At 48.0% G+C, this 25774-nt stretch overlaps 1 protein-coding gene across 1 annotated transcript in view; it reads right to left on the minus strand.

Moving 5' to 3' along the window:
• The window catches only part of REXO1 (RNA exonuclease 1 homolog), a 54726-nt gene that overhangs the window by 21468 nt on the left and 7484 nt on the right, over positions 1 to 25774 (minus strand). The window contains exons 2-6 of the mRNA XM_074528434.1: positions 11475 to 13225; positions 7091 to 7192; positions 4669 to 4870; positions 3863 to 4026; positions 1666 to 1803 (exon numbers count right to left, since the gene is read on the minus strand). Coding sequence (XP_074384535.1) covers positions 1666 to 1803; positions 3863 to 4026; positions 4669 to 4870; positions 7091 to 7192; positions 11475 to 13225 — 2357 coding nt within the window. The remainder of the gene's footprint in view (positions 1 to 1665; positions 1804 to 3862; positions 4027 to 4668; positions 4871 to 7090; positions 7193 to 11474; positions 13226 to 25774) is intronic.

Below are 25774 nucleotides of genomic sequence, written 5' to 3' on the forward strand. Positions count from 1 at the left end.
GCAAAATATGGCACCAATATTTGCTCAGGTAAGTAAGAGGGGGAAAAAAAGTAATTTTATTTTAAACAAAGTGCTGGGAAAAGCACTTTCATGTGAAAATTTCCTGAAGAGATTAATAAAACTTTCCTACTTAGCAAAAAAACAAAAAAAAAAAAAAACAAAAAAAAAATTGAAACTTTAACATATTTTCAATTAGTATTATCCCTTCTCTTTCCCCCAGTATAAAGTCTGCTGCCACATTGGCTTAAGTATTCCAGAGCTGCTCTTGCTCCCAGGAATATCTAACCTTGCCATGTTTTCATCAAGTAATTCTTGATTCTTCTTCTTGCAACTGCCTGGGCAAGGCTGCTTTGCCCACTTGGGTGCAGTGCAAGATCTTAACTGGTAAGAAAAGGAGGTTTGGCCAATGGTGACTCCTGGGGAAGGTGGAATCCCACAACAGAAATCCTCGTGGTGTCTGCTTTGTTTTGGGACACACCACACAATGTCCCACATTCACCCAACTAACAGCCAAGCTTTTCCAAGAAAATGTATTACTCTCTCCACTCTGCTTCTGGAAATCCTACCATACTGTCCCAACTGCTAGAAAACTCCTTAAAGTCTCCTTAACAGCCTTCAGAAGCAGCAAGGAACCAATTCCCAACAACACACCTATCCCAAACACTTCCCTGGGCTCAGCACTGATTCCAGGAGGTTTTTCTGGCTGCACCAGAGCAGCAGCTCTGGGACCACAATGAACATTCCTCTCCTGGGGTTATTAAAGGGCTCAGGCAAGATTTCCAAATGAAGGGAAAGATGGGATTTCCTACTGGAAGCCCCCACTGGGATGACACTTGCTGTTGTCCATTGTGGTGATATTTAATGCCAGCTGTGGATAGGGGAATCTTCAGGGAATCAGGGAATGGTCTGGAGTGGAAGGGACCTTAAGATCATCAAGCTCCCACCCCAAAGTTGCAAGCATAAATGCAATTCAGTTTTCTGGATTTGCTACCATTTTAGAAGGATTTTGTCACAGATATCTTTTATGGAAAATCCTTTCCTCCTGAGAAGCTGTGAGGCCTCAGGAACAAAATGTAAACTTTGATTATCTGCTGCTGTGGAATGCAACAGGTGCATCTGTGATTGGGCCATGTTAAATGTTTGTAATTAATGGGCAATCACAGCCCAGCTGGCTTGGACTCTCTGTCCAATAGTGAAGCTTTTGTTTTCATTCTTTGCTATTCTATTTTTAGCTAGCCTTCTGATGAAATCCTTTCTTCTATTGTATTAGCATAGTTTTAACATAATATATATTATATTAAAAGATATATTATTTTTATAATATATATTTTATATTTTATATATATATCATATTATATATAAAATATAATGTATTATATTATATATATTGTATAAATATAGAATATACTATATTTTATATATAATATATAATTACAATATATTTTATAATATATTATTATATTTTATATTAAAATATATATTCTTTTATATATATATTAATAATGAATCAAGCCTTCTGAAACATGGAGTCAGATCCTCATCTCTTCCCTCATCCAAGAACCCCTGTGAGCACCATCACAGGCTCTGGCCAAGGCAGAGGATGCCATTCCCTGCTGCAAACATTACTCCTGAGAAGCAGGGATGTGTACAGAGATGTGTACAGACCTTGTCGAAAGCTTCCTGGGAGGAGGAGCAGAATTTCAGGCACTCATCAATGAAGAGATTGAGATACCTCTGGCGAATGTTGGTTGGGACTTTAGCACCAAACTCTGTGGGAATAACAGGCCTCTGTAAAGTGGTGCTCTGGAGGTGAGACAGAGAGAGAAAGAGGCTGGTCAGGCTCCAGGAGGTTGCTCTGAGGCTCTGCCACTTCCTGTTATTAATCATGGGGTGACTTCCTTTTTGAAAATCTGCCCAAAGCCAAACTTAACACGCAGCACTTTTGGTACTAAAAATACCATTGAGGCTTCACCACCTTCAGTGCTCTAAGTCCTTCAAAAACAGCTGTATTTCACTCGAAGTCAGCCAGGAGCCAGGGACTCCAGGGGCATCAGTCACACACAGCATTCCAGAGCAGGGCATGCTGGCATCTCCAGTGAGAGGGGCAAGGTGAGGATGGCACCGAGCACCACAGGAGCCATGAACACACACCACAGCTATGGGCACCACACACAGGTTTGGAGCTCTGGCTGTGAAAAGAGAACAGGGGGCCCCACCTATCCCACCCCCATTCCTGGGGCATTCCTGCAAATTGATTGCATTGGGTGTTTTCCTCAAATTTTAATGCCAATCATGATGTTCCTAAAAGGATTTACCCCTTCAATTTACTGGCATGTTCTTCAAAAGCTGCAGGTTGGGCTGAGCTGTGACCCACCACTGCAGCTCTCCATTTCACACCAGTTTATCCCCCCATCACAGCACACTGGCCTCTTTCTCAGAGAAGAAAATGTTCATTCATCTCTAAAACACCCAATTGTTTTGTCAGTTGTCCTCCATCCCACCCAAGAGATATCCATTAACGGAGCCATCTGCTGCAATCTGGAATGAAAACAGCTCTGAGGAAGGGGTGAGCTTGTTCCAAGCTGGTCCTCTCTCAATGGGAGAAGTGCTAATTTTCCCCAGGAGACTCTCACCTTGATACCCTGTTCAAAGGGATTTGGTCTTTTTCATCAAATATATAAATTCTCAACCTCTAATATTATATCCTTAACCACCTCTGTAACTCTGCTAAATATTTTATCCTTTCAGTTATTTCTCTTATTTTTAATCAGCTTCAAGTTCTTTGTTACTATGGTGGCAGTTTGGGTGGGAAAGGAAAAAAATTACTTTTCACTCTTCTAGAAATAATCAGAACAAGTTATGACAGTTCTTGACACAAACCATCATCAATAAATGGATTTTTAATCAAGTCCTGGCACTAACCAGTTCTGCCATCCACTCCAGCAAACAGCTCCTTATGCCATCCCCAGGCTGCTCCAGGAGGAATTCTGCTCTCAGTTGTCTTAGCAAATAACAGATTCCCAATGCTCATGGAAAGGAGGGAACTTTACAGAATCCCACAATGGTTTGGGTGGGAAGGGGCTCTAAAAATCATCCCATCCCACCCCCTGCCATGGCAGGGACACCTCCCACTGTCCCAGGCTGCTCCCAGCCCTGCCCAGCCTGGCCTTGGGCACTGCCAGGGATCCAGGGGCAGCCCCAGCTGCTCTGGGCACCTGTGCCAGGGCCTGCCCACCCTCACAGTCAAGATTTCTTTCCCAATATCCCATCTAACCCTGTTCTCTGGCAATGCTCTCTCCCTGTGTCCTCTCACTTTGCTTAGGAACTCACAGCCAAGGCACCCAAAGGCTGGGCAGAGATCCCAGGGGGTAAAGAGAAACAAAAAAAAGCAACGAACAAAGACAAAACAGTCTTTTCTTTAAACACCAGCAGCAGCATGAAGTTCAGTGCTCACATTTTACTCTCTAGGTCACAGAGGGACATTATTCATAACCACCAGTGTGGCCCACAGGGCCTGGCAAGGCCATGAATCCATCCCTGGCTTGTGAGCACAGGAGGTTCCAAGCCCCTGACCCAAACACACCCAGGCCAGTCAGCACAAGAGAAGGCTCAAATTGGAGACAAATGATCAATACTCACAAAGATCAGAGCAGCATTTAAGTATTTCTACCTTTTTAAGCTCCTACCACTTGAGTGTTTAATTTTTTATACAATGCTATCTAGGAAAACCACAGGAAGAAACAAACCCACTCAATCAACATAATCAAAACACCACTCTCAAGGAGTGCTAAGTTTGGAACAGCAGGATCAAACATTCCACCCTCCCTGGGGAATGACAGGAAAGAATTCAAACTCCCCTTACCTGTAAGGAGGGAACATGTGCTACCCTTTTGGGCACGATGGTGCTGGTGGTCTTGGAAGCCATCCCAGCCAAAGTGCAAGGCTTCAGAGGAAGGGTGGAGGCTTCAGAGTCATTGGAAGGTGTGACACTCCTGCCACCAACAGCTGCCTTGCTGCTCCCAAGGCCTGCAGGGAACACAAAACACTCAGGGACCAATCCTGCCACTGGGCTCCAGGCTGCCAGAATGAACTCACTATCAAAGGCCAGTACTGCAAGCTGTGATTTTCTCAAATCCAGGTCTCCAAAAGGACACAAATTGGGCAATTTTACCACCTTGCAGGCAAGGATGAAGAAATCATCTGCCAGGAAATGTGTCTCATTTGGGTTTGTTTGGGGTGACTGAGTCAGCAGAGTTTAAAGAGGTAACTCTGGCAGCTGGAGGCACTGACTCCCCACACTCAGCTCTGAGTCCTTCCAAGGCTCAGCAATGAGCCCTCATTAGCACTTCCCTCCTGCTCTGCCCCCCCAGGCTTCAATGGAAGAGGGAATGAAGAGCAAACACAATCCAAGGAAGAAACAGAAAAAGGAGAGGCTGAAGTGAGGGAGGTTGGGTGAGACACATCAGGCTGGACACGTCTGACCTGCTGCTTTTCACAACAGGGTGGAATTTCTCAGGCAAAGACCTTCCACTGGCCACTACCAGCAGAGATTCAAGTCATGGCCAGTCCTACACAGTTTCACACGTGCTCAGGAGAAATATAAACAGGGTAGAGCCTTTAACCAGGGGGAGGACAGGACAGCGACCCCAAATCCCACCGCTGCCTTACTTTGCTTGGCCGCTGCGGTGAGGGCTGCATTTGGCACGTGAGCAATCCTCCTCTTTTCTCCTGGCAAACAGAGAGAGGTCTTTTGAGCAGCCCCAACCAGCTGTGCTGCCTGCTGCTGAGCCAGCTGGATCCTCTGGTAACACACCTCCTGGGCCGTGGGGGGACGGTAGGGCCGCACCACCGGCCTGCTCGGGGTCTCTGCCTGCACACACAAACAGCATTTAGGGCCAGCAGCTCCCCTGCTCCATCCACACCCCCAGAAAGGTCTCTTCTCCTCAAGCCCTCTGTTAGTTTTGAGAGGACAACATCCCAAGTGTGTTCCAGAATGAAATAATTAAGAGTCATCCTTTAACAACCATGGCATTAATGATTCATGCTCTGGGACGGCCTCCCAGCTCACTGGCACGTTCCTCAATTCATGAGCTGCTTTTAGTGGCTGTGCCCAGCCCAGTCCTGGCCTCTACCAACACCCTCAGCCTTGCCCCAACACACAGACCCTGTGCTGCCTACTTTGCTTTTTACAGCAATAAAAAGGTGACACCAATTCTCCACTCCTCTTTGCCACAGGACACTGAGCTCCACTGCTCCCTCCCTGAGGACACCTGCATCCACCTCTGCACCACAGCAGCTCCCACCTCTCTGCAGCCCTGGAACTGCTTAAAAGCCTCACAGGGAAGTATTTATGGCATCAGAGCATTACATAAACTGATTTTCTGAATTTCAAACAGGCTCTGTCCCTGCCCACTTCTGAAGGCACCTCAGTTACAGCACAAACAGGTTCCACACGAGCTTCCTTTGATGGCCAAATTTAGGTTTGCAGGAGAAGTGCCAGAAATTATGTCAGCAAAGAGAGAAGTTTCCTAGCAGCAGAAGTGCAAGAGAAGCAGCAGCAGTACAAACTTCTCCCTCTACTTCACAGCCTTTGAAATGTGAGGAACAGGCCTTGAATCTCCTTGGAGGAAGGTGGCCCATGAAACACCTGGGGGCAAAGCTGGCACCTCCTGCATTCCCGGCCTCTGATGCTGACAGCAGCTTCTGGATACCAAACTGGGTGCAGCCAGACATTAAATTATAATTACAGACTTCCAAGCAGCACAGGCCGCTCATTTTCTGCCTCACCTGCAATTCCTTTGGCCCCCATTTCCCCTGGCAACCAACGCTGAACTCGCTCCCTCCCCTCCTCCTGCTCAGTCCCTGAGCCATAAATCATGAGCAAGACTGAGCAAATATTCCACTTGGAGGGACACAGCAAGGCACATTCTGAGGTGAAAAGTGGCAGCTGAGGTGCTCCAGCACCTCCTGGGCAGAGCTCTGAGCTGACAAACTCCAGGGAATTCAGGTGCTGGAGCTGAGCACACCAGGGCAGCTCTGTTTGCCCAAGCAAAGGCTCTGCTGGGGCTCCCATCTTTGGAAAGCATTTTGGGATCAGCTGTCACATTAAGAAAATATATTTGAAGGTTTGTACATGTCTAAAAGGTGCCTCTTTGCAATAAATATTTGAGTTAATGAATTTCCAAGCCATTTGCTTCAGTCTCTTATCTCTTCACTTTGGAAGAAAGGGCCCTTATCAAACCACATGAACTGGCTGGAGATATGTAGTTAAATAAAACCCATTGTATTGACCCCAGGGCTTCAAATTATTAAAGGCAAAAAAATCCTTCCTAGGCAGAGAGGAAAGGCAGAACAATTAACTTGGACTACCCAGCTCAAATTAGTGCACAAGCCTCCACTCTTATCCTGCTGCAACATAAAACTAATCTGAGATCAGCACCTGGAGGGAAACACATTAAACCCTCAGAGAAAACATGAATTAAAATCCCAGCGAGAAAGGAACAAAAAAATCAGAATTTTTTGCTTCTTCTTTGCTTTTTTTTTGTTTTGTTTTAATTTTTCTCCTCTGTATTTGTACAATTGGGAAAGAAGAGTATCCAAACAAATACTGCTGAGATCTTGGCTGATTCAGAGCAGATGTAAGGTAATGGTTTTAAACATCTGATCAAATTCCTAAAGTATCTTTTAGATCCACAAGGCACAGAAAAATACCAGCAGATACAGAGTGACCTTGTGTGCAGTTAATTTTTATTGAAATCTCTAAATTAAGCTATACTGGAGAAAAATGAACACCCCAACCTATCCCAAAGGGTTACCAAGAGCACAATCCACTCACTCTTCCCAGCCTACCCTTGGTTTTAGGAAGGTTTTTTGTTTTGCTGCCACTTTTAACAGATCCTAAACATGGGAGATTTTTGAGCAATTGGAAAGAGAGGAAATAAAACAGCCACAGATTGATTCCAGCACAAACAGCTCCCACACTGCTGCCTGGCCCTGGGAGTGCAGCCTTTGCCACGGTCAGGACAGAAAATCCTCACTTGGAACAACCTAAACTCATCTGCTTCTAATCAGCTTTTAAATCTGCACTTACATTTCCTTGTTTGACAAGATGAGAGATCCTTCTTTTTTGGCCAGGAAACAAGGTAGTTAAATTATCTTCTGTCTTTTCTTCATTTGCTTCCTCTTTGGATGGCTGGAAAACAAAAGAACAGGAGAACAGACTCGAAGATGCCTCTCAAGAGGGAGATGTGGAAATTCTCCTTTTGGGTTAACCTTGCAGAGGACAGGTGGGAACACGTGGCCAGTGACAAGAACCTTCCAGAAGGCACCAAGGAACAGCAGCAGGACAATCCCAGGCCAGCAGCAGCTCCATGAGCTGGCATGGGGCAGGATCAGCCTTACCTGGCACAGGAGCCTTGCCCAGCCCTCCCCTGGCAGCCACTCACACTCCTCACCTCCCATGGCATTTTCAGAGTCCAGGGGGGTTAGGGTGGATTGGTTTTTAAGAAGTTGGGAACTGACTCATTCTGCCCTGGGCAGTGCTGACACCTGCTCAACACCAAACCACAGTGCCCTCACCCCACATTTAGGGAAATATTTCCTGCAGGCTCAGCCACAGCTGTCACTGCAGGAAGACTCTGGTGACACAGTGCAGGTCACATCCAGACATCAACAGGAGGCAGAAGCACATCTCCAGCCAAGGCTACTCCAAGCTGACACCTCAGAGCTGCTCCTGGACAAGGAGAACACTTGGAAATCTGCTTGAAATTCAATTCAGTTGTTAATTGATAGAAACTTGTGAAGTGATTTGTTTCTCAAAACTTGTTTTCAGTTTCTCAAAACAACTCCTGGCAAAACTCTGACAATCTCTGCAATTCAGCAAGAGAGCCAAGCCTGGATTTAGGGATGAGCTTGGGCACCACTTGGGACAAACCTGTGCTCATCACCACAAGGGCACCCTGAATCACTTGGTTCCCCAGGAACCCCAGGGTTTGTTAATTCACTTCCACCCCTAATAAACTCTCACAATGCAATTCTGCCAGGCAGAAATCACTGCCCTGCCACATGCAGCTCCTGCAATCACAAACCCTGGAGTATCCTGAGCTGGGAGGGACCCTCAGGGATCATTGATCCAGCCCTGTCCCTGCACAGCCACCCTGAGCACCCCTGGGAGCTCCTGCAGCTCTGGCAGCCTTGGCACCATTCCCTGGGCAGCCTGGGCAGTGCCCAGCAGCCTCGGGGGGCAGAACCTTGCCCTGAGCTCCATGCCAAGCCCTGGCACATTACTGAGCCCAAACAACACAGGGTTGTGTTGGTTTTGCACAGCCTGGTGTTTGGTAGTGGGGGAGGCACAGAGGTGGCTTCTGTGAGAAGCTGCTGGAAGCTTCCACCATGCCCAGCAGAGCCAATCTCTGATGGCTCTGAAGATGGACAGGCTGCTGCTCAAGGCTGGGCCAGTTAGAGGAGATGGGAACACCTCTGTGATAACAGTTTTAAGAAGAAAATCAAAATAAAGTGAGGCATGCAGGTTTAATTCCAGCTAAAGAAGAGGAGGTGAGAACATGTAAGGGAAACAATGTGGAGACACCAAGGTCAGTGGAGAAGGAGGGGCAGGAGGTGCTGCAGGCACCAGAGCTGAGATTCCTCTGCAGGCTGTGGTGATGACCATGGTGGGGCAGCTGTGCCTCTGCAGCCCCTGGGGATCCACGGGGATGCAGAGATCCACCCAGAGCCCATGGGATCCATGGGGATGCAGAGATCCACCCACGGGGATCCACAGAGGATGCAGAAATCCACCCACAGCCCATGGGATCCACAGGGGATGCAAAGATCTACTCTCAGCCAATGGGGATCCATGGGGGGTGCAGAGATCCAGGGGGGAGACAGAGATCCACCCTCAGCTTGTGAGGATCCATTGGGGATGCAGAGATTCCCCCCACAGGGATCCATGGGGATGCAGAGATCCACCCATAGCCCATGTGGGTCCATGGAGGATGCAGAGATCCACTCTCAGCCTGTGGGGATCCACAGGGAATGCAGAAATCCATGGGGGATACAGAGATCACCCTCTTGGGGATCCATGGGGGAGGTAGAGATCCACCCACAGCCCATGGGATCCATGGGGATGCAGAGATTCCCCCCATAGGGATCTATGGGGGATGCACAGATCCACCCACAGCCCCTGGGGATCCACAGGGGATGCAGAAATCCATGGGGGATGCAGAGATCCACCCATGGGGATCCACAGGGAATGCAGAAATCCATGGGGGATACAGAGATCACCCTCTTGGGGATCCATGGGGGATGTAGAGATCCACCCACAGCCCATGGGGATCCACAGGGGATGCAAAGATCTACTCTCAGCCAATGGGGATCCATGGGGGGTGCAGAGATCCAGGGGGGAGACAGAGATCCACCCTCAGCTTGTGAGGATCCATTGGGGATGCAGAGATTCCCCCCATAGGGATCCATGGGGGATGCACAGATCCACCCACAGCCCCTGGCAGAGGTGCCCACACTGGAGCAGTGGATGCCTGGAGGGGGCTGTGATCCACTGGGAGACCTGGTGGAGAGAGAGGGGCTCTGCTTCCAGGCTGGAGCAGCCCGGCCTTGGAGGACTGCACCCATGGCACAGCAGCTTTGGGGGGCTGTGTGCCCATGGAAGGGACACTCATTGCAGCAGCTTTGGGGGGCTGTGTGCCCATGGAAGGGACACTCATTGCAGCAGTTTTGGGGGGCTGTGTGCCCATGGAAGGGACTCATATTGCAGCAGTTTTGGGGGGCTGTGTGCCCATGGAAGGGACACTCATTGCAGCAGCTTTGGGGGGCTGTGTGCCCATGGAAGGGACACTCATTGCAGCAGTTTTGGGGGGCTGTGTGCCCATGGAAGGGGCTCACATTGCAGCAGTTTTGGGGGGCTGTGTGTGCCCATGGAAGGGGCTCACATTGCAGCAGTTTTGGGGGCTGTGTGCCCATGGAAGGGGCTCTCATTGCAGCAGTGTTGGGGGGCTGTGTGCCCATGGAAGGGACTCTCATTGCAGCAGTTTTGGGGGGCTGTGTGCCCATGGAAGGGGCTCTCATTGCAGCAGTTTTGGGGGGCTGTGTGCCCATGGAAGGGACTCTCATTGCAGCAGTTTTGGGGGGGCTGCTGCTTGTGACACTGGACCCACATTGGAGAAGTTCATGGAGAGCTGTCTCCCCTGGGAGGAACCCCACAGTCTCACAGGGGAAAGATTCCTCTCCCAGAGCAGTGGAAGAAAATCTCACTGATGAACTGACCAAACCCCCATGGCCTCTCTCCCTGCACTGTCTGTGGGAAGGAGAGAAGGGCTGAGGTGGAAAAAGCTGTTTTAAGGGATTGTTTTACTTCTCATTGTATTCTGATTTTGTTAACAATAAACTCACTTTGTACCTCTAAGCTGAGCCCTTGGAGTGCTCTCTCCTGGTCCTTACCTCAACTCATGAACCCTTGGTTTGAATTTTTTCTCTCCTCTGTGCAGCTGTAGCAGGGGAGGGTGAGTGAGTGACTTCCATGGGTGCCTGGTGTTTGGCCAGTGTCAAACCACAATGGATCCATCCAGGAAATCCTCCACAAACAAAAAGAAGCCCCATGACCAATCCCACCCAGACACCCATGTCCCAAAGAAGGATCCCTGTGCTGCAGTGAGCCTCCTTCCCCAAGGAGCAGGACACCAAACCTCAGCACAGGGATGCAAAGGAGCCACATGTAGCTGAGTTTTGTCACTCCAGGCCACAATTAACTGTTTGCTGTGAGTGGCAGCCCCTGGTTCAGCATTTTCTGAATTAACTTATCAGTAATTCCTGCTACAGATTACGTGCCCTTCAACTATTTTCTTGCTATGTAAATACTGTCTGTTTTATCTCCTTAGTCTGAAGCCTCTGGTACCACTGGAAGAAATTTTACCTTCAATTTTTTGCTTGCACCACCCACAAGGTATCCAGAGATCCTGAGGAACTACCTGCAGTATGCATTTAGAATAGGAAAGATGAATTTGGGGAGTCTCCAAAGTGTCTGACAAGTACTGGACTTGCATCAACACCCTGTCCAGGTTCTACCTCCCCCAGGTTCCTTAAACTCTGCAGCAAGAAGAAGGCAGTGCACAGGCTGGCAACCTTAGATTGGCATTGAAAACCCCAAAACTGACTCCCTGCAGCCTTTTCTCCAGCCATCTACATCCTCAAGGTTCTCAGGCCAGATGGAGACAGAAGTAATTGATGACCCTGAAAGCCTTCACACAAAAGGAGACTGAACCCTCCCATTTCACAGCAGCTTTGAATCCAACAGGTAAATTCAGGAGCAAACACTTCCAGGCACTCAGTCATGACAAGGTAGAGATTCTGCCAACACATGGAGTTCCCTCTTCAGCTACTTGAGACAAGCAGCACCACTAAACCAAACCAGAATCATTCCACCTTTGGAGGGGAGAGAACCAACACCCCCAACCCAGCATTACCTGCTTGCCCAGCCTTCCCTTGTCTTCAGTTTTCACATCTTTAGATTCATTAAAGATCCTGAGACACTCCTCCATGGGATCTGACTCAAAGTCCACATCTTTCTCAAGGATGGAATAATCAATGTCATCAGATGTAGAGGAGGATGATGAGGACTTGGACAACTTGGAGCGCTTTGCTTTCTTTGTCCTGTCCCTGTCACTGTCAGAGGCTGAGCCAGAGTCAGCCCCATCCAAGTCTGAGCTCACATCAAGCAGTGAGGAGGACAAAGGCCGGCCTCTGTCATCCTCATCTCCACTCTCATCCCCAAACAGGTCCACGTGACTCAAACTCTGCTGCTTCTGACCCTTCTTGGGGTCTCCTTGTCCTGCACAAGTGACCTTGTCCTTCTTTCTCTCCAGGGAGCTCTTGGTCCCTTTCTCCTTGTTTTTTCGACCAGAGCTTTCCTTGCCATTTTTCACATCAGCAGTTTTGCTCTGAGGATCCTTCTTGCTGCTCCCCACTTTCTCTGTGCCCTTGGTGACACCCTCGCTCTTGCTTTTCCCTGAACTGCTGCTGCTGGACTTGGATTTTTCTTTCTTACACCCATCCACCTTTTCTGACTTGTGTTTTTCAGGTTTTTTCAAGTTCCCATCTGTTTTCACTTTGACGCTTTTGTCTTTGCAGTTTTTCTCTTCATTCTTAGTTTTTAATTTTTCTTCTTTCTTGAGCACTTTGTCTGCATTTTTATTTTTCTCCTTCTTCCCAGCCTCACTGAGGCCTGCTGCTTTACTAACATCAATTTTCTTCTTTTTTGTTTTGTCTTTGGAGTCTTTGTTTTTATTTTCAATTTCCTTGTTGTTCTTACCAGAACACAACTTTGCTGCCTTTGAGTTCTTGTCTGATGAGTTCTTGGCAAGGTTTTTCTGTGAATTTGGAAGGTCCTCCCTGTGCTGTGCTGCTTCTTTGCTCCCCTGGGAAGCAGAGCCTTCCAATTTTGTGCTCTGCTCTTTGCTGGAGGACTCATTTGACTCACTCTCTGAACCAGCTTTGGAGGGTGAACTACCAGAAGCTGTTTTATATTCCACCTCAGCCTCATCTTCAGAGGAGGAGAACCTGGCCAACACCTCATCATCATCAGGATCTTCACAGAGCTTCTTCCTTGATGGAGAATAGGAATCCTCATAATCAGAGGCTCTGTCCCTTTTGGACCCCTTGGTTGTGCCTTTGCCCAACAGCCTGGCAGAGTAATTGGAAAGGGGGTCATATTCCAAGTCTGTGGAAGGCTTGGAGTCATCAATCACATATTTGTTGTTGGTGACAGTGCTGCTGTATTTTTTATTCTGCACCACAGCCTTGGGGACGTACTCCAGCGAGCTGCCCTTGGCGCGGGAGGAATCCAAAGTGTATTTACTGGAGCGGGCAGCAGCAGCCAGAGGAGTGGGGTTGTAGTCTGAGTTGTTATTGAAGTTGTAGCTCCCTGGATTGTACTCCAAGGAGGCAAAGGAATCACTCTGAGGCCCAGCAGATGACACAGGTGTGTTTGAAATGAGTGAGGAGCCCTCTGAAGCACCAAACTCCTTCGTGGTTTCCAGCAGCTCCTCGTACTTCTTCTGCTCCCTCTCCACTTCGTTCTTCACTGCCTCAATGGCCTTGTTGACCAGCTCCAGCTCCAGAATTCCAGGTGTGACATCTGTGATGTCAGCCAGAAAGCCATCCTCCACCTCCAGGGAGGGCCTGGGCAGCTCAGGGTTGTAGGGATCATACCCTCGCTCTGCAAAGGGGAAAAAATCATTTACCACCAGCAATTCAAGTAAAATTTAAAATGAGGCCTTTTTAAGGTGTGTTTTGATCAAACCCCAACACTGAATGACACAACCAAAAGCCACATTCTTACACCACAGAATAAATACCAAAAGCCACCAGTGATGTTCTCTGGCCTAGACTAAACCAGATTGTAAAACTTACTCCCAGGACTAAAGATCTGTTAAAAAAGTGCTTTTAAGACTCATGGAAAAGCTCTTAAAGCTCTATAAATTAAATATTCTTCAAGGCACCAAAGAATAATCCCCTGTATTAGGAGCTGACTGTGCACAGAACTATCTGCTAAATTCAATGAAGCCACCAAGAAGGAAAGAAGTGAGAAACTCTGGATTAGGTTCTCACTTGCCAATGCCAACACCTAAAACCACCAAAAGCCTCAAGGCTCAGAGATTCTTATGGCAGCTGCAGGAAAACCACTCTGATCTGAACTGACAAACTGAGAGCTGCTGGTAGGAAGGAAAAACTACAACAGGCAACACAACTCAACCACTCAGAGCAACCACCAAGACAAGAACACTGAACACCCAAAATATTTCCCTTTGCAGAAAAGTCCCTTTGATGGCCTCTCTTCCACATCCAGCCTGGACAGGAGAAGGCTCCAGGGACACCTCAGAGCCCCTTGTGGGGCCTGCAGGGGCTCCAGGAGAGCTGCAGAGGGACTGGGGACAAGGCCTGCAGGGACAGGACACAGGGAATGGCTTCCTACTGAAAAAGTGACATTTAGATGGGAAAAAAATCCATTTAGATGGGAAAAAAATCGTATTTAGATGGGATATTGGGCAGGAATTGTTCCCTGGCAGAGCTGGGGGTGCTCACCTGGACAAGCGAAGGCTCCAGGGAGAGCTCAGAGCCCCTGGCAGATCCCAAGCCCTGTGACTGGAATCCAAGGGATTTGAGCAGTGCCCTTGATTTCAGTGAGAGCAGAAATGGGTTCAGGTGTGTTCAGTCCCTGGGGAAGCAGGGCTGGAACCAGGAATTGGGGACTGAAATAATCTGCTTTGCTTCTGAGCTGGGGGTGCTCACCTGGACAGGAGAAGGCTCCAGGGACACCTCAGAGCCCCTTTTGGGGCCTGCAGGGGCTCCAGGAGAGCTGCAGAGGGACTGGGGACAAGGCCTGCAGGGACAGGACACAGGGAATGGCTCCCACTGCCACAGGGCAGGGCTGGGTGGGAGATTGGGAATCAGCAATTGTGGAATCCATCCCTGGAATGGATTTCCCAGAGCAGCTGGGGCTGCCCCTGGATCCCTGGCAGTGCCAAGGCCAGGCTGGGCAGGGCTTGGAGCAGCCTGGGATGGGGGAAGGTGTCCCTGCCATGGCAGGGGTGGCACTGAATGATTTTTCAAGTCTCTCCCAACCCACACCATTCCAGGACTCCAACAATGACAGAAGCTTCAGGAACATTAACAGCTGCTTTTTGACTCTGTTTTCAATCCTTGTTTTATCACAGCATCTCTGGATGCTGACATTCCAGAGGGGCTTTTTGTTCTCTGCTACAAGGACAGTACAAAACTGGCTCTCCAACATGGATATGCATAAGAACCAAACAAAAAGCAAAGAGAAAGAAAACAGAAAATTAAAAACCTCTCAGGTCTAAGAGGGATGAGAGAATTTCTCATAACAGTCAGGATCAAAAGAGCTGTTTCTACCATTCTCGTAAGACTGAGGGGTTTGGGGTTTTTTGGGGGGGGTAGGGGTAGTTTTGGGGGTTTTTAGAGAGGATACATAAATGCAAAACTTCCTTTGGCCACAGGAAAAGGATCTCCCCAGCAGTTGGCAGAACTGGCCCCCGAGGAAGCAGAATGAAAGAGGCTGGGTTAAAATCAAGGCAGCAGTTTCAGAAAATACTTTTTATCCCTTTGGGTTTGCAAGGTTTTTTTCCAAACCAATTAGCTCCTGATTGAGCAGGGACTCTGGGCAGTGGCAGAGTGATGGCACCACCCTCCACAGGCCAGCCTGAGCCCTGCTCAGAGCCACAAACGTGGGGAAAGAGGAACAAGGTGCTATTTCTACAGCCAGTTCCCCTCCAGCTATTGCAGAGAGCTGTAATGATGACACAAAGAACATTTCCAAAGCCAAGGTGTGCTCCTCTCTGGGACACAGGGAGGGAGCAGGTGACAAACCAGGGACACAGCAATTCCTGGTTAGAAACCTTGAAGAAAAGCAGGTAACAAGGCAAAAACATGAACAAACCCCTATGCAAACAGCAGCAGCATCAAGGCAAGGCTATGGAGACATTATCAGAATTGTTAGGGATAAAATCAGCCTGAGGAGTGAGAAGGAGCAGCTCATGTCTGACCATGGGGTGAAACATCAGCTCCACACTGGCAGAAAGCAGCAGGAGTCAGCTCTACCCACTAAATCTGGATTGAGACCTCAAATGCAGCACAAATATTTGAAGGGAACAGCTGAAAGGCTGATAATTCATGCAGGGCTAAATATCAGATGGCCTGCAAACAGAGAACAGAGTCTGGATCTAGAGACTTGCCAAAAAACAAAGCAACAAACCCTAACTAAACAAAAGCCACCTTGTACATGCAGAAAACCAAACTATTCTAAATATATCAGGATCAGGGAAAGCAGAGGGCAAGCCCAGCACAGACATGGTGGCTGCTGCTTATCTCTGGCACAAAGCTCCTGGTACATTTTCTGTGCCTGGAATGATGAAAACACACATTATAACCTGAGGACATGCCACAGGCTGGGAGCAGGGCAGGGAAAGAGCTCTGTGCAAGTGTGGGGAGGCCTGATGGGTTCTCCAGCACTGCTGATCAAAGGCTGCTGTAGTAAACCCCTCAGGTTTAGCCAGTGCCCCTTGGAGAACAGAATGCTGACATAGCAGCAAAGAAGTTTCCTGTCTCCAGGGACATCCGCCTTGTACCTTATCCCTATAGCCATGTAAGGCAATATTGTGTTAACCCTACCATTGGTCACTTATGGTCACTCTGACACCTTTGCCATTGGTCAGGATTGGATCCAGGCCAAGGGTATAAAAGTAGCACACTGTACCCCTGCTAACTCGGAAGAAGAAGAGCTGAGACCCTTCAGGGACCCTCCAATAAAGCCACACTCGTGGAACAGCCAGCGTCTTCTGCTTCTCCTCTCTCTACCCTCTGCTGGAGCCTTAGGCCAAGGGAAAAGCTACCTAGCAAGCAAAGCTGAAATCACAAGAGCTGCCTGATCACTGAGAGCTGAACTTTCCCTGCTTGCTAGGGGCTGACCCGCGGCCTTGGTCTGAGAGCGAGCTGGCTTCTGGCACCCAGTGCCCTTGGGGACTGAGCTCTGGAGCTGGAACAGCTTCCATAGGATACGACCAAGCAAGGCTCATTTAGGCTGCCTGCCCATGAAAGGCTGGGAAAGCGGCTCCAGGATGCCCATCAGCACCAGCCCCTCTGGCCACGAGGAACCTGCAGAGAATGCAGGAGAAACAGGACAGAAAGGGGTTTAATTTATACAAAAACATACATAAAAAATATATATATATATAACATTTTTATATATTTTTGTACAAATATTACAATATATATAAAGATATATTTTATATCTATAACATTTTATATATGAGTCATACAAAAATATTTATATTTAAATTGACGTGTATATTTATGTGTTTATTTAGATTCATATTTATATGAAATAAACAAATATATTAATATAAAATCTATTATTTCATATATAAATATATTTTAGCATATAATATATAAATATATGTCATAAATATAATATTTATATTATATAAATATATATAAAATTTATAAAATATATAATATATAAATTTATATATTATATAAATATATATCATAAATATATTATTTATATTATAAATATATATAGAATTTATAAAATATATATAATATATAAATTTATATATTATATAAATATACATAAAATAAATATATTATTTATATTACCTAAATATATATATTACCTAAATATTATTTATATTACCTAAATAAATATATATTATTTATATAAAATAGATATCATTTATCCTATAAATAATATATAATGTACATTTATATAATTTATATAAATTCTATTTATATAAATATATTTATATTTTATAGAATATATTTATATTATAGTATAGTTGTACTATACTATAATATATAGCACATTATATTTATAATATATTTGGTATATTATATTTATATTTTATTATTTGTATTATATAAAATACATATTTATATTTATATAAATATTGATATTTAATATAGTTGTGGAATATTTATATTTTAGTATGGTTGTGGGATATTTATATAGGATTGTGTTTACATTTATATATTATATATTTTATATGATTATTTTTAGTTCTACATTTATATATTTATTTAATACCAATTTTACATGTACACATATATGATGAGGCGTAAGCACACAAATCTCCAAACCAGAGATGTTCAAGCTGCCATTCTAAATCAGCTTTTTAGCTGAATTACTACACTCCCAGGAGCCAGGAAAGGGAAGGATCCTGCCCCTGGGATCTGACACTCACTGGAGTCTCCTTCATGTTTTTCTTTCTGGCAGGATTGTGAACTAAACACTTGATAAAGTACAAACTATTAAAATAAATGATTGTACCTCAGATACATGAGGAACAAAAGGTGAGGTTACCATCAATATTACAGAAAACCAGTTATTAATATTAAACAAGTTATTGATATTAATCTTATTAATATATCATTAATAATTATATCTATTATATTAATAGAGACACAGAGGTCTCTATGCAGAACCTCAGTGAACATTTTATTTAACCTCAGTGAACATTGTATTTAACCCAGAACTGCTTTAGAACACACCCAGCTGAGCTGTGCTTCAATCAGCCATTGCAGCACAGAAAATACAGAAACACAGAACAAGATTCTACCTAAAACAACCAGGCTGATGGGTTTTTCCTGGTTACTGTCAGGATGATTGAGGGACACAAAGCCTCCGTTCCAAGGTGGAGCTGCATTATTACAAAGCTTCCCTGAGCCAGACTCCTCACTGGTCCTTCTAGTTTGGGCAACAGGCAAGGGCAGTAAACAAAGCTGACATTAAAGAAGAGTGGGAGGACAAGGTCACCTGTGTGAAGGTAAAACTTATTTTACAGTGAATCATTCCAGAGAAAAGTCTTTCTTTTTTTTTTGTCCAAGCCTACCACAGCACATAGCTGAGATGCTTTAAATACAGAAAAGCCCAAATGTGTCCCAGGTGAGCTGTATGATCATGGCAAACCTGCAGGTTTTGCAAAAGGACTCCAGCTCTTGAATGCATGTGGGAGACAGAATCCCAGACTGGTTTGGGTAGGAAAGGACCTTAAAGCTCACCCAGTGCCACCCCTGCCATGGCAGGGACACCTCCCACTGTCCCAGGGGCTCCCAGCCCTGTCCAAACCTGGACACTCCCAGGGATGCAGCAGCCACAGCTGCTCTGGACAAGGGGATGGATGACAACTGCTTCTCCCAGGTCCAAGGTACCTTCTCCTAGGTAGCTCTCCAGAGCTACTCAGCTGCTGCTTGACAAAAAGGCTGCAAAAATTAGAAACGTTAAAATTTACAGCTGTTAGGAATTCTAAACAAAAGGCTTTGCTGGCCAAGCTGCAGAGGGAGCAGCACAGGTCAAAAGACATTGAGCATTTCTTGTAGTGAACTCACAAGAAGGACATTGAGGGGCTGGGGGTGTCCAGGGGAGGGAGCAGAGCTGGGAAGGGTCTGGAGCTCCAGGAGAGGCTGAGGGAGCTGGGAAGGGGCTCAGCCTGGAGCAAAGGAGGCTCAGGGGGCCCTTGTGGCTCTGCACAGCTCCTGCCAGGAGGGGACAGCCCAGGGAACAGGGACAGGAGGGAGGGAACAGCCTCAGGCTGGGCCAGGGGAGGTTTAGGTTGGAAACTGGGAAAATTTCTTCACAGGAAGGGTTGTCAGAGATTGCCACAGGCAGCCAGGGCACTGATGGAGTCCCTGTCCCTGCAAGTGCTCAAAAATGGTGTGCATGTGGCACCTGGGGACATGGTTTAGTGGCAGGGGTGGCTGCTGGACAATGATCTTACAGATCTCTTTGATTTCCAAGCCCTGCTGCTGCTGCTGAAGGCACCCATTGCCCTGGGTCACCTGCAGCTGGCAACAAAAGGTGCATTCATGGGGAGGTGGGGAAGGTGGAAGCTGTTTGGAGACTCTTTGGGAAAGGAAAAAATAAAGGCATTTTTATTTCACGTCATCGGAACAGCTTTGTTGGCTTAAGAGCTTGCTGTGTTTACAGAGCCAGCACTCAGCAAAGGGACAACCTCTGTGATTGCAGAAAAATTATCACCACTGGAAAATCATTCTGAGCTTTGCATTTAACACTTGACAGAAGAGACAGTGGTGCCTCAAGAACAGAATGTTTCAGAGAGGTTTTAGCAGCAGCCTGAGTTCTGCTACTCTTCAGAATTAAAGAGCACACAAGAAATGGCAGGTTTTGGCACAGAGCTCATTCACCAGGACCCAAAGCAAATTTCCAACAATTAATTTAACAATAACATGCAACCACTTGGAAATAATTAACGCTGAGATTTAAAATAGTGCATTTCAAATAATCATCCAGAGGAAATGGGTTAGGAGGGCAGCAAAGGGGAGCTAAGAAAAATGTTTCTTCAACTTCAATTCCAAACCTAGTCCAAGGATTTGCTTTGATCCTTTTTTGTGTTTTTGAAAAGTAAATCTAATTATAAAATTAAGTGTTAAATGCAGAGATAACCTTGTGTTGGTCAAGGAACACCAGGAGCAAGGTTTGAGAGGCATTAGAGGCAGAAGAATCCCTGTGCACTCCTTGGATTTGTTCTCCAGGGGAGGCATTTAATGCCACAGCCTCAAAGTACATCATGAACCTCTACAGTCGTTTCTTTAATGGAAAAAAGAATGCTAATATGAGAAAAGAAAGTCTGATATTAGCAAGACTGAAAAACAGTCACAACAGTCATCTCTCACTCCAAGGTATTTTTAGCCTGCTGGGTTCCAGCAGGGCAGTGCTGCTTTCCCCAGGTGTTGTGGCCAATGGGGCCACCTGTGCCCAAGGGCTGAGCCCCAGGGTCACACTGAGGGACAGGAGCAGCCAGACAGCACCTCTGCACTGCACCCTGAGCTGTGTGCCCAGCTCAGCCATCCCAGACCGAGGGCAGGCAGTGCCCAGAGAGAAATCATGGAATGGTTTGGGTTGGGAGGGACCCTAAAGCCCATCTTGTTCCTGAACACCTTCCACTGCCCCAGGGTGCTCCAACCCCATCCAGCCTGGCCTTGGCACTGCCAGGGATCCAGGGGCAGCCCCAGCTGCTCTGGGAAATCCATTCCAGGGATGGATTCCACAATTCCTGATTCCCAATCTCCCACCCAGCCCTGCCCTGTGGCAGTGGGAGCCATTCCCTGGGTCCTGTCCCTGCAGGCCTTGTCCCCAGTCCTGATCTCCTGAGACAGGACCTGCCCAAGGGGGCTCATTCAGCCACAGCAGCTCCAGAGGGTCCTTCCAAAGCTGGAATTGTTATCAGGGAACTCATCAGGGCACATCCCACAATGCAGCTCAGACAGAAACAACCTGGGATGCAGCACCCACCTCCTCAGTTTATTCAAGGCAACACAACTTTGGGCATGTGATAGATGAGTAATGCCATGGTTGGCTCTCACAATTAAAAGGCAAATGTCCTGTATATTTGTTAAGAGAAGTTTATAGATTTATATTTGTGTTTTACCCCTTTTGTGCTGTTATCAGGGGTGTCATTTGGGACATTTGGGAGGGCGGGATTGTTACTGTGGCAGCACCTGAGCTCCAATCAGGATTTAAGGAAGTGAATTCCAAACTGGACAGCAAAGAAGGAGCCAATGGACAGAACTTTGGGAGGGGCTAAAGGGTTAAAAGGTGAAACCTCCATTGTGTGGGTGAGCACATGGTGGGAAAAATCCTCTGCTGCAGGTGCTGCAATATTTTCTCTATTCAGTCTCCTGTTGTATTTTTATAAGGTTTTAATAAACCTTTTAATTTTTTTCAAAGTGAGTAGTGAGTATCACTTCTCACAGGCAGTTTTGTGTCTGGTGCAGCAAAACAAGAATCTGAAAGGTCCTCAAGCCACTGAGCATGGCAGGGAGTCCCCAAGGCCACCTGGGGCTGTCGCTGCCTCCCACAGCAGCACCACCTCAATCCGGGGGTGCAAAAGCCAGCACAGGGTGACCTGGCCCACACCGACCCCTCACTGCCACCCCTCCCTGCCCAGACCCACTGACAGCCCCACCCACCCTGCTGCACAACAGCATCAAGCTCTGTGAGGCATTTTCCTAAGAGGAAATCACAGCACTGGCATGTGGGATCTCAGCACCTCAGCACTGAGGTGTCACCGAGAGCACCCTTGGGGGGCTCGGGAGTCCTGGAATGTTCCAGAAGTGTCTGGTGGCTGGACTTTGATCCTACACAGGAGACGACACCTGTATGAGGACAGGAGGATTTCACCGGGGTGAATGGTGAAGGGATGAGTTAATTAGAGGGTGAGACACAGGGTTTAGGATTTCTGTACAGGGGGGTTTAGAGAAGTAAGATGGAGGAATTGGGGCCTGTCCTGTCCTTCTTCTTCTTCTCCTCCATCTTCTGTGGTGATGGTGGCACTTTGGGATTGGTCATTACTAAAAGTGCACTGGGCAATAAGGGTGAAAGGTATTGGGGAAAAATGATAAATATTGTATACGTAACTTTGGGTATAAAGATAGGTGACCGCCCGGAGGGCAGGGAGTGTGCTCATGGCTGGCTGCTGAGCAGAGCTCTGTCGGGCCGAGAGAAAATCTTTTAGATAAACAATTAATAAACACTGAGACCGAGAAAAGAACTGAAGCCTCTTCTCGTCCTTTGATACGCGGGCTGCCCCAAGGCCACCCCGGGCCTTTCCAGGCCCTCCAAACAGCCGAAAACCGGACACTGGCACATTTCTCCCATAAATTAGGAAAAAAGTGAGAATCCCAACTGGCTGGATTGGCCAGGAGAGGGAGAGGACAAGGACTGGCACCCAAAACACACCCTGACCCCACAGCCCGTCATGCACAGGCTGGAAGGAGTGTCACTATTTGAAAATCTGGATATTCAGGGTTCTTTGGAGATCTTTCCACTCCCCTTCTCATTTTAGTTATAAAGTTACTCCTCAAAATACAGGAGAAGTTGAAATTCTCTTTGGGGGAAAAAAAACCCCAACAAAACAAACTTAACAGAGACTTGGCTTTTTCCTCTGTGGAAAAGGCCAGAAACCATTTCCACATTTCCTGTGTAATAAAATTAAGGATCTACTCAAAAATATAATTAGCAGAGCAAGTCTTCTTTCCAAAGAAAAAAAAATTAAGTATTTCAGGTATTCTGGTGACTTCTCTCCATTCAACTTCCCCTTGAAAACCTACTCCAACCAGCACAGTCACAAGTAGCAACACCAACCAGTCCTTTAATTTTCCAGCCTTCTTCTGCATACTCCAGATAAGTTATCTTCTCAACACCTGTCTGATTCTTTAACTAGTGTGGGGGGAAAATTCCCGCTTGAGACAAGAAATAAAGAAAAAAAAAAAACACAAAACCCAAAACTCAACTATTTCAACTTAGTCAGGACTGAACATTTGGAAAACGAAGTTAAAAGCTAAAGAAAAACAAACACCTTTCAAGCTGTATTATATTAAAATATTAAAACATTTTAGGTGTGATGTATGAAAAGCTAAAAGCAAAACTTCAACTGTTTTTAAAACCTGTCTGGCTTTAAACAATTCAAAAGCTGGAATTAAAACTCTGCAGTTCCTTTAGGTCTCGGGCACCTGCAGCTCCACAGCCACTTTTAACCACAGAACCCAACACCCCAGCACAAACCTCTCTTCAATAAAATCCCAAAATCCACAGGGGGATTAAAAACCCTTGTAAACCAAACCCTCCAAAGCCAATGTGGGCTTTTTGCACCGCGTAATCCATGTTCCAGAGGCAGGTGACACTCAGGTCCCTGCTCAATGAATGGCCACCATGTGAAACCTCCCTGGAGAAGTCGCTTCTCTCCAGCTGCTCCTTCCCAGCTGTGCCCCCCAAACCTCCACCAACCCCGCAGGACTCCAGAAACTCCAGGGAGAGTTACCTGAGCTGCCGGGGCTCGATAAGCACTGCAGGTATTTGTTCATGCCGGAGCTGCCCGGCCGGGCTGGCGGCAGCACGCGGTGCGCGAATGCTGACACAGCACTTTGTGAGCACCGGGGCAGGACCGGCCCCGGTCCCGCCTTCACCCGCCGGTGCTCCCGGCTCGGCGGGGGCTCATCAGAGCTTCCCGAGCCCCTTCCTCTTTCCCAGCGCTGCTGCCCTCACTTTGGGGAGTTTCTGACCTCCTCCTCCTCCTCCTCTCCCCAGTCCCCACCTGCGGCTGCTTTCGCCTTGGTCTGAGCTCCGCACCCTGCGCCCCAAACATCCGTGCCCGGCCGTGCCGAACCAAACCCCGCAGCTCTGCAGCCCCCGGGACAGCAGGGCAGGAGATGACACGGCAGGGACACAGCCTGGGCCAGCAGGAGAGAGGGTGGCACGGCTGGGACGCAGCCCCAGGGCCAGCACGGGAGGAGGTGGCAGCCCTGGGACACAGCCTGGGCCAGCAGCGGAGGGGGTGGCAGGGCAGGGACACAGCCTGGGAGAGGAGGTGGCAGCCCTGGGACACAGCCTGGGCCAGCAGGAGAGAGGGTGGCACGGCAGGGACACAGCCTGGGAGAGGAGGTGGTGGCGCTGGGACACAGCCTGGGCCAGCAGGACAGGAGATGGCACGGCTGGAACACAGCCTGGGCCAGCAAGGGAGGAGGTAACACGGCTGGGACGCAACCTGGGGAGGAGGTGGCAGCACTGGAACACAGCCTGGGCCAGCAGGACAGGAGGTGACACGGCTGGGACACAGGGGTGACACGGCTGGGACACAGCCTGGAGAGGAGGTGACACGGCAGGGACACAGGCTGGAGAGAAGGTGACACGGCAGGGACACAGCCTGGAGAGAAGGTGACACGGCAGGGACACAGCCTGGGGAGGAGGTGACAGCCCTGGGACATAGCCTGGGCCAGCAGGACAGGAGATGGCACGGCTGGGACACAGCCTGGGCCAGCAGGACAGGGACACAGCCTGGGCCAGCAGGACAGGAAGTGACACGGCAGGGACACAGCCTGCGCCAGCAGGGGAGGGGATGGCAGGGCAGGGACACAGGCTGGGGAGGGGATGGCAAGGGCAGGGACACAGCCTGGGGAGGAGGTGACAGCCCTGGGACACAGCCTGGGCCAGCAGGACAGGCGGTGACACGGCCGGGACACAGCCTGGAGAGGAGGTGACAGCCCTGGGACACAGCCTGGGCCAGCAGGACAGGCGGTGACACGGCCGGGACACGGGCTGGCCCTGCTGCCGCCGCCTGCCCCAGCCCACGGGAGCCAGCCGGCGTCTCCGCCCCGCCCAGCACAGAACGCTCCGGGAAGCGCTGCATTAGTGAATTGTGCTTCCCAATGGGGCGGCGGGGCTTGGCTGGAGATTAAAAACATAAATTAGAGGAAGTGTTCAAATGTCAGGGAAGAGAGGAATTTTTCAATCCCGGGATTGCACACACAGGGCGGGCAGAGAGGAGCCAGGGACTCACCAGCACTGGCACAACTCCAAAATCCTGCTGGAGATCTGCTCCCACCTCCTGCTTTTCACACACCTGGAACTGCCCCACTTGGGGAGACCCAGATGCAGGACAGAATCTCCCCACAGCTACAGAAAAACCAAATATGGGAAGTGTCCTGTGAGGCTTGATGGAGATCTGCTCCCACCTCCTGTTTTTCACAGATCTGGAACTGCCCCATGTGGGGAGACTCGGATTTTTAGGCGAGAATCTCCCCACAGCCAAAGAAAAACCAAATATGGGAAGTGTCCTGTGAGGCCACACTGACATCCTGGCACTAAGGGCACCTGCACCTGCCCACCCACAGGAACGCCCCAAAAACAGCACAGGGAAATCACCACAAATCCCAAACTGCTGAAAAGACTCATCCCAACCTCACCACCTACTGGTTCTTCACTCTTCATTTCAAAACTTGGTTAAAAATAAAATCCACTGGTGGCATTTTGGTAATTATTCTCCTAAGCACAGATGTGGGGGGGAAAGCAGAATTGATGCCCCCTCCCAGTTCAGACTGGAGCACCCAACACTGAGCACCTGCTTTGCCCTGTTAGTGAAATGATACCGAAAACTCTTGGGGTTCCACTTCTGCTGTAGCAAATTCAGTAATAAAGCTCTCTGCTGAGATGATCGTGCACATCAGCAGCTCCAGGAAGGAAAATGCACTGGGAAAGATGTTTTTTCATCTCTTCTACAACACAGTGTGAACATGGCCTGCAATGTGAGTCATGCCAAGGCTCTAAATCCCAACCTGTGCCGAGGCTGCTCCCACAAACAGGCACAGCCCCTCAGCAGTGCTGTGTGAGGAACCTGACCCTGTGTTGAGTGAGGGGTGATTAAAGCTGGGTTTTAACTTTTAAAGACCCTCCCTA

Source organism: Zonotrichia albicollis, chromosome 29 (genome assembly GCF_047830755.1).
Source record: "Zonotrichia albicollis isolate bZonAlb1 chromosome 29, bZonAlb1.hap1, whole genome shotgun sequence".
Lineage (NCBI taxonomy): Eukaryota > Metazoa > Chordata > Aves > Passeriformes > Passerellidae > Zonotrichia > Zonotrichia albicollis.